The sequence below is a fragment of the Salmo salar genome, chromosome 26 (assembly GCF_965601325.2).
Source record: "Salmo salar chromosome 26, fSalSal1, whole genome shotgun sequence".
NCBI lineage: Eukaryota > Metazoa > Chordata > Actinopteri > Salmoniformes > Salmonidae > Salmo > Salmo salar.
Window position 1 is genome coordinate 38,829,844 of NC_138316.1, and position 9,519 is coordinate 38,839,362.

The 9,519-nt window shown below is 39.6% G+C and overlaps 1 protein-coding gene across 1 annotated transcript; it reads left to right on the forward strand.

The window, feature by feature from the left end:
• The first annotated feature begins 891 nt into the window (after positions 1–891).
• LOC123730780 (U2 small nuclear ribonucleoprotein A') lies at positions 892–4,206 on the forward strand. Its single transcript, XM_045708714.2, has 9 exons — positions 892–1,081; positions 1,244–1,391; positions 1,493–1,571; positions 1,809–1,855; positions 2,031–2,133; positions 2,522–2,601; positions 2,948–3,026; positions 3,470–3,563; positions 3,752–4,206. Exons 1-9 carry the CDS (start codon positions 1,000–1,002, stop codon positions 4,075–4,077), a joined length of 1,038 nt encoding a protein of 345 aa, XP_045564670.1. The 5' UTR covers positions 892–999; the 3' UTR covers positions 4,078–4,206.
• The last annotated feature ends 5,313 nt before the right edge of the window (positions 4,207–9,519 follow it).

Genomic DNA, 9,519 nt, shown 5'->3' on the forward strand with positions numbered 1-9,519 from the left:
TCCACACAGTTTTTAAAAAAGTACCAAAATCCCTTAAATGTGGGTCCCACCCTTCTTTACCCTTCAAGATGAAATTATTTATTTCACTTTGATGCTGACCTAGCAGGTCGCTGGATAGCCTCTCAGAACCCCAGTTATATTATTTAACTACTCCTTTAAATACAATAAGCACACAATTGCAGAGCACACAATTGCAAGGCACCAGTCCGTTTATAACACATAAAAGGATGACCACACCATCAGAGGATTAGAGAAGAAAGAAATGGAGACGGCCCCAATTATAGCAAAGATGAGAATGAGTTGCCCTGCTTACCGTCCGTTGAAGTTTTGGGCGAGGTGAAGCTGAGAAAGATCTATTTATTAGTAACCTACCTGTGGGTAAATAACACGCTAAATGGGGTTATCATTATATATGAAAAGAAGATATCTAATTGTAATTCAGAAACATATTATGCCTAGGTGACTTTCAAAGAAGTTGCCTTAACTGAGAAACCAAAAGATTACTGCACTCACTTACTGAAGAAGGGTCCGGGATCCTTGGGACATCCCTGCCCCATTGAAGATGACCGTTTAAATGTTTATGGTAAGGGTAGGGGTTAAGGTTAGGGTTTAGGGTAGGGACGTCCCAAGATAGCACTGACTGAAGAAGAAGGGGCAATAGAGGTGTGCAGCTATCTCGGTCTGGTGAAACCTTTACCAAGTGAATAAGGTTCTGGGCAGCTTCTAGACAAATACATAGTCACCCTCGTCAGCTCCCGACAGTTATCTTTGAATGATAATCAGGCATCATCAGACGCACTGATTGAACCTCTAGTTCTCAGCGCTAGAGCGCGCTCGATGAAATTTGACCGGTTATTAGTTTACACCGAGTTGCATTGTGGGAGTAGTGTTACTTCCGGGCGGCAGCGTGTTGAAAAAACATTGTAAGGACAGGATTTTTTTTTAAATCAAGAAACCCGCTTATAAACATCCCCCCCCCCCCCCCAGTTAGCCGTCGATATGGTAAAATTATCGGCAGAGCTAATTGAGCAGGCTGCTCAGTACACAAACCCGGTGCGCGACAGGGAGCTGGATCTGCGAGGTAAATAAACCTGCGCATTTCATGCTAGCTAGCTAGTAAAGCTAACTCTGTTTGGCTAGGCCTTCGCACTGTAATAACTGATGGATAGTGATTGCTAACTGCTAGCTACATCACCAAAACTATCCGGCTAACCTTATGCTTTTATGCTCTGCTCTCATTTAGGTTACAAAATTCCTGTACTTGAAAACCTTGGGGCTACACTTGACCAGTTTGATACCATCGATTTCTCTGACAATGAAATCAGAAAACTGGACGGCTTCCCTTTACTCAAGAGGCTCAAAACGTTGCTCATGAACAACAACAGAATATGGTAACTTTCGCAACAATTGTGTTGTCTAGGATTGCTAGATTTCGTTTTAAGGTTAGCCTCCTAGCTAGCTAGCTATCACTGTGTTTTGTGTGCTCCCACAGTCGTGTTGGTGAAAACCTTGAACAGGCACTGCCGAGTATGAGGGAGCTGATCCTCACAAGCAACAACATCCAGGAATTGGTGAGTTATCACATATCCCATCAGTGAATGGGTCAAGGCCTTATCTGATCAGATCTTTTTAAATAATTACTGATTGGGAGCATTTTACCAATGCATGTTGTTGATTGGAAAAATATGACCTGTGCTGTTATTTAGCAATATTTGTGTCATGAGTGCTCCTGTGTTCAGTCACAGCTGTTGAACCATTGATTTGTTTTTAATGTGTTGGCATGTTTTTAAATTTGCTTTTACCTCCAGGGTGATTTGGATCCGCTAGCCTCAGTGAAGACATTGACCCTTCTCAGGTATCTCATGATAAATACTTACCTCTACTACAACACCTAGTTAAGTCAGATTCATCCTTTAGGTTGCTATCAATTTCACTGTAAATTGCAGGACAAGATGAGTTGCTATATTTCTGTACCTAAATCCTGTGTTTTGTGAGTCAATATCGTAATCTCTGCTTTCGTGACATCTCAGCCTCCTAAGGAATCCAGTGACCAACAAGAAGCACTACAGGCTCTATGTCATCAACAAAATTCCCCAGATTCACGTGCTTGACTTTCAGAAGGTCAAGTTAAAGGTAAGTGCATGCCATCGTTCAGAAACTAAGAGTTGTAGCTTTATAGAAAAGCGTTGTCATTACCAGGTCCAAAGGGTGGTCGTCTATAACACAGGTCAGGTTGTATGTTGTATGTTTTTTTGTAATGATGTAGGCCTTTAGTCAGTGCAAACAGTCACATACCGTTGGACTTGGCCTACGAAGGCCCTAGTTATTAATCTTTGCAGTGCAATGATAAAGAAGCATGCAGAATAGAAGGAAATGTATAGGAGGAGAGCTCTGTCTTTCTAGACATGCTAAGAGAGTGCTATATTTGTATGTTTCTCCCAAACATCTGTCCGTCCTTCTCGTGAAGGTGTCGTTGTCTGATTGGAAAAGCTCTCACTTTAACTGTGATGTATTACCATAGGAGCGTCAGGAGGCGGAGAAAATGTTCAAGGGCAAACGAGGTGCTCAGCTTGCAAAGGATATTGCCAAGCGGACCAAAACGTAAGATGAAAGTCCCCGTCGGACGGCAGCTCCTTAGAATCACTGGACACTGGCTGGTGGGGGTGTCGGACAATCACCGGAACACTCTAGAATCGGACTATCTGCACCACCGATCACTCTTGTAGATGGGGTGTTGCGTAGCAACTGGAGTATCTAAATATGTGTTGCCCCAACTACTGTGAACACCCCCCATGCAACAGTGTTTCTTAGGAGCGCCGTCTCAATGGCATTTCCTGTCGTATCAGTTTATTTGACTCAATAAGAAAAGATACTACACTGGTTGAGAGGCTAGAGAAGCACCCATCCCCTCCATGTTCTCTCTAACTCTGCTGGTGTGCGTTCCCAGGTTCACCCCCGGAGCTGCCGTGCAGCAGCCTGAGAAGAAGAAGATGGGACCGTCTCCTGCTGACGTGGAAGCGATCAAGGCACTTCATAATTTATTAACATTGTATTTAGCGCCAGAAAATGTACACTCGCTGTGTAGTTTGTTCCTTTTGGCTTGCTTTCATTCCACAGATTGTGTGTTCAAACTCATTGCAACACATGGATTAGACCTACGTCATTGTTTTCAGACAGTGACACGCTATGGCGTGGACAGCTCAGTTTTTATACCACTATTCCACTGACCTAATGTAATTTTCACAATTTTAATGGTCAATTTATGGTCTGCTAAACAAATTAATGTAACGGGACTGGCAATCTACTCTAATGGTCCTTTCAAAAAGAGTGTTCATCAAAACCAAAATGCCTATCTAATGTAATGGTTCTGTATGTATGTATGTATGTATGTATGTATGTATGTATGTATGTATGTATGTATGTATGTATGTATGTATGAACTAATACATTTGTTCTGTGCCCTACCCAGAATGCAATAGCTAACGCCTCGTCTCTGGCCGAGGTGGAGAGGTTGAAGGGGATGCTGCAGGCTGGTCAGATCCCCGGACGGGAGGTCAGACAAGGTGTGTACAGGCGACTACATCTTCTCATACGACATGTCCAAGGCATGTACTGTGTGTCTGTCATGTCCTGCGTTGTCTGAGTATTTAAATGAGCCATCGATGGACAAAGTAAACAGCATTATGGGGCAGAGGGGTTTGCATATATGGTTCTTTGACTGTTTCCGATCTTTATTTCTCTTGTGTTGCAGTCCCCCCGGAAATGGTGGAGGTGGAAGAGGAGGAGAACGGGGTTGTGCATATGGAACGAGAGATACAGACAGAGGAAGGAAATGGAGTGGAGGAGATGGAAGAGGATGTAGTGGAGGTACAGGGAAAGGTGGAGGAGGTACAGGGAAAGGTGGAGGAGGTAGATGTCAAGGAGGTGGAGGAGGTAGATGTCAAGGAGGTGGAGGAGGTAGAAAAGGAAGAAGTGGAGGAGGAAGAAGGGAGGGAGGAGGGTGAAGAACAAGAGTCTGAGGAAGATGAGTCTGAGGACGATGATATGGATGAAGACTCACCGGTTAACGGATCATGATCGTTTTATGCGGATCTCATGTCTCAAGTCTTGCTTGATTTGTAGGTTTATATTTGTTGAACATGCATGTAATGCCATTTTTGTTATTTTGAGAAATGAAAATACAATAAACATTTTTTTACAAAACGATGCAACCAATGATTACTGATCCAGAATAAACTGATGTCTGTACCAGTCTTATCCAATACAATCATACATCCTTTCACTTTAAAATGGTGTGGTATATTTTGTTGATCAGTGGATTTTTTTAAAATATCAGACTGATTATTGCACACAGAGTAAGTCCATGCAACTTATGTGACTTGTTAAGCACATTTTTACTCCTGAACTTATTTAGGCTTGCAATAACAAAGGGGTTGAATACTTGACTCAAGACATTTCAGCTTTAAATGTTTAATTAATTTGTAAAAACATAATTCCACTTTGACATCAACAGTGCTCCCGTGTAGCTCAGTTGGTAGAGCATGGTGTTTGCAACGCCAGGGTTGTGGGTTAGATTCCCACGGGGGACCAGTACGGGGGGAAAAATGTATGCATTCACTACTGTAAGTCGCTCTGGATAAGAGCGTCTGCTAAATGACTAAAATGTAAATGTAAACAGTAAGATGGTCGCCTCACTTCAGGTCCTTAGGAAACTGCAGTCATTTCTTTTTTTATTATTTCTTACATTGTTAACACAGAAAATCCGCCATTACTAACAGCGGCTGCTGCCAACATACAGACAAATCTCTTGCCACTTTAATACATTTAATAAATGGACTTAATAAAGGTATCACTAGTCACTTTAAATAACGTCACTTTAAAAATGTCGACATATCCTACATTACTCATCTCATGTATATACTGTATTCTATATCGTCTACTGCCTATGCTGCACGGCCATCGCTCATCCATATAAGCATATTCTTATTCATCCCTTTACATTTTTTTTGTTTGTTTTTAACCTTTATATAACTAGATAAGTCAGTTAAGAACAAATTCTTATTTTCAATGACAGCCTAGGAACAGTGGGTTAACTTCCTTGTTCAGTGGCAGAATGACGTATAGGTAGTCGTTGTGAATTTGTTAGATTACTTGTTAGATATTACTGCACTGTCGGAACTAGAAACACAAGCATTTTGCTACACTCGCATTAACATCTGCTAACCATGTGTATGTGACCAATAAGATTTGATTTGACATTATGGGGTATTGTGTGTAGGCCAGTGACAAATCTAAATTCAATCCATTTTAAATCTGGGCTGTAACACAAAAAAATTTAGAAAAATTCAAGGGGTGTGAACTTTCTGAAGGCAGTGTAGCTAGTGCCTACCAGTGGAGGCTACTGAATGGAGGACGGCTCATAATAATGGCTGGAATGGAATCAATGGAATGGTATCAAACACTTGGAAAAACATGAGCTGTCCTCCCCTTGGCAACCTCCACTGGTGCCTACTTCTGTGTTTCTAGAAACCCCCCACTTGGAAGACCCAATTCACAATCCCCAAGGAATTAAAGCAATAATACAATATTCCAAAATACAAGTGCAATCTTGTGAAACTTCAAAGCTTAGTAGAGTGGAGCCAAATATTAGCCTAATCTTGTGATTTCATTTTAACACAACGTAATGATTGAGGAGGAGCCAACTACATGGTACAATGGCAATGAAGGAATACATGAATCAACTGAATTTGGTACATCACCTGAAGACAAATAACAACTTGTATACTGCTGCTTGAGAGGTTCAGGAAACAAATGTCTACAGGTATGATAAACAAATATTGGTCTAATGACTTCCTTCAGAAATAACATTGACAGATTAGACTGACGGAAGTCAACTGCGCTAGGAGGTAGGGAGAGAGAGAGAGAAGAAGGGAAGGAGAGACAGTAAGATGTTCTGCTTATGTGTCACGACAGCATCCCAACCACTCATTGTGTGACAGGTCACTGTATGGATGACATACTCAGGTAGGAGGCTTGCATGATGGAGTCTTCTGTGAGAGCCAAGAGCCAGCCCATCTTGTGGTACTTTGAGGCTACTTGCTTTCAGGTAAATTACCACAAAAGAAAAGGAGACCAAACTTAAGGAACATTTAAAAGTATACAGTAAGTACATGTCACCAACAAGTGTTTTTCCCCAAAAGATATAATGTGTAATGCTGCATGAATTAAAACACAGTTAAAGAGGGTGGAAAAGTAAGTTCCCATGTAGCCTAATGCTAATACATGTTTCATACTCATTGTTGTACTTAAAATACTGACAGTTTATTCATGCTTATTCATTACATTTATTTTAAAGTGATACACTTTCTCCCCCAACATTTATTTTAAAGTGATAAACTTTCTCCCCCCAACATTTATTTTAAAGTGATAAACTTTCTCCCCCCAACATTTATTTTAAAGTGATAAACTTTATCCACCCAACATTTATTTTGAAGTGATAAACTTTATCCCCCCAACATTTATTTTAAAGTGATAAACTTTATCCCCCCAACATTTATTTTAAAGTGATAAACTTTATCCCCCCAACATTTATTTTAAAGTGATAAACTTTATCCCCCCAACATTTATCTTAAAGTGATACACTTTCTCCCCCAACATTTATTTTAAAGTGATAAACTTTCTCCCCCCAACATTTATTTTAAAGTGATAAACTTTATCCCCCCAACATTTATTTTAAAGTGATAAACTTTATCCCCCCAACATTTATTTTAAAGTGATAAACTTTATCCCCCCAACATTTATTTTAAAGTGATAAACTTTATCCCCCCAACATTTATTTTAAAGTGATAAACTTTATCCCACAGTAAAACAAAGTAGACAGTATGTCTTCCCATAGATATCATTCCCATGGTCCCGATTCCACTTTTAGTGTCCCATGTAAGGACAGCTCTCCTCAGAAGTCAGAGGTTGGAGATATTTGACCTTTGATATCCGGGAACAGTAGACCACCACTCAACACACCAGGAGACATCTGTAGTGCACTGTAGTGCAGTCGTTCAGTCGTGTACAGAGAGCATTTTGGTTTTAATCAAAATGACATTATGAAGTGGTGGCGATTGGAAACAATAGCAAGTCTGCATTGAAATACATTGATCGTGTCACTGCTTACAAATATCTTGGCATCTGGATAGATGAAAAGCTATCTTTTAAAAAGCATATTGATGAGTTAGTTAAGAAACTCAGAATAAAAATGGGCTTCTTTTATAGAAATAGGTCCTGCCTCTCACTAAATACTAAAAAGCAGATTATTCAGTCGATGTTCCTATTGGTCCTAGACCATGGCGACATCCTCTTTAGTCTATATGAATGCAGCTGCCACTTCATTAAAGCTGTTATATGCAGTTTATCATAGCGCACTGCACTTTATTTACGGGCGACAATTTACTAATCACTGCATTCTCTACCATAAAGTTGCTTGGCCCTCTTTGATGCCACGTAGGTTGATAAAGCCCTTTTGCTAAAAGTCCCACTGTACCTAACATCATTACTAAACTTTAGACATTTAGGTTACCACACCCGGTCTCAGAGATGGCTAACTGGAAATTCCTTTGGTCTCTACTGAGTTAGGTAAATCAGCTTTTACTTTTCTTGCACCTTATTTGTGGAACAGTCTTCAAAATGTTCTGATATTTGATGTTTTGGTGCCTCTAGGGCAATTCAGAAAGCTGATTGAGGACCTTATTGCTGATGAATTTGTTTGTTTTTTATGACCATGCTTTTATTTCTGCTTGCATATGTGTGTATTTTTGTAATTTATGTGATTCAGGGCTCATCTGTAAAAGAGACCTTGGTCTCAGTATGACTGATAAAATAAAGGTTAAATAAAAAAATAAAAAATTGGAAATTCATTGGCGGCCCTCTTGAGGACGTCAAGATTCAGGCAGTAGTTTGTAGAGAAGACACTGCATACACATTGCTATGGTGACAGGTTGGATTGATGCCTCTTTCAAAACAACTTGGAACTTTCCAACTTCAGACTTCCGTGTGTTCAAGACAACTGGGAACTTGGAAAAAAACAAGCTCCGACTGGGAAAAATCATTTTGAACGGACATCTAAGTCCGAATTAAGTTGGAAACTCTGGTATCTTTCTAGACCTCCGACTTTCCGAGCTGAAGATAATTGAGGTCATGACTTTACCTTGTTTTACTCCGAGGTCCCAATTGTCTTGAAAGCACAATGAATTCCAGCCTCAGTGCTTGTGCGCCTGAATACATTCACAGCTATAGTCAAAGAGTTCACAGAAACTAAACATATTGTTGCCATCTGTGACTAAAGTAAATAGTGATGGATTGGATTTGCAGTTTAGAAATGAAAGCACTTGATGTATCTAGTCCTCCCATTTGAAAAAGTCATAAGTATTTGGACAAATTCATTTATAGTGTAATTAAAGTACTCAAAAGTGTAGTATTTGGTCCCATATTCTTAGCATGTAATGACCACATCCCACCTGTGTCTACTAACTCATTGGATGCATTTGTGTGTGTTTTGGTTTATGTTTTACCCAATAGGAACTGAATGGTAAATGATGACTGGACTAGATCAGATGTTTCTGAACACTTCAAAATGAATCTTGATAATGTCATGATTTAAAAAAATCATGAATGAATGATGAATAATGATGAGTGATAAGATTACAGAGGCTACAACAAAACCTTTCACCTTCCACCATTACCAATAATATAATTTATTTGGGGGGTATGATCTTTGTGCCTCTGTAACTTTCACACTCATCATTAATTTATTAATTAATTTATGATTATCCATAATCATGGTAAAATCCACATTAATGTAAAAGTGTTCCCGAAACATCTTCTATTCCTACTTACAATAAAAGTGACTCCAAAATGACACAATGCATTATTCATCATTCAGTTCATATTGGGTAAAATATAACCCCAAACACACTGCAAATGCAGTAGAGTTTGTGTGTAGAGTCAAAAGATTGATGTAGTCATTGAGTGAAAGGAATATGGGACCAAATACTAAACTTTTGACTACTTTAATACACTTTAAGTTAATTTGTCCAAATACTTATGACTTCCTCAAATGGGAGGACTTGACACGTACAGTTAGCCCAGTTGCCGTCTCTGTTCAGCCATACATTCCACTCCTTGCTACTCCTGTGAATTGTCAAATGTGCAGTGGAGTGTTAGCTAAAAAGACTGATACCCAGACTCTGTACTCCAGCATTTTGGATTTGAGATCAAATTATGAATACGAGGCGACAGTACAGAATGTCACCTTTTTTTTAAGGGTATTTTCATACATATCTCTTTTATCAAGAATATATAAAAGCTATCAATTCCAAAATGCTGGAGTATAGAGACACATTTTTTTTTTTATCGCTTCACTGTCCAAATACTGTACATATGTATGGAGGTGAGTGTAGGTCAAAGTCTTCCCTGTGGCTCAGTTGGTACAGCATGGTGTTTGCAACGCCAGCATGGTGTGTGCAACGC

Excerpts from the sequence above, each read along its gene's own strand:
- LOC123730780 (XM_045708714.2), top strand. The coding sequence starts at position 1,000 with ATGGTAAAATTATCGGCAGAGCTAATTGAGCAGGCTGCTCAGTACACA. Across the intron at positions 1,392-1,492 it reads ATGAACAACAACAGAATATG|TCGTGTTGGTGAAAACCTTG; the intron begins GTAACTTTCGCA and ends GTGCTCCCACAG. Across the intron at positions 3,027-3,469 it reads CTGACGTGGAAGCGATCAAG|AATGCAATAGCTAACGCCTC; the intron begins GCACTTCATAAT and ends TGCCCTACCCAG.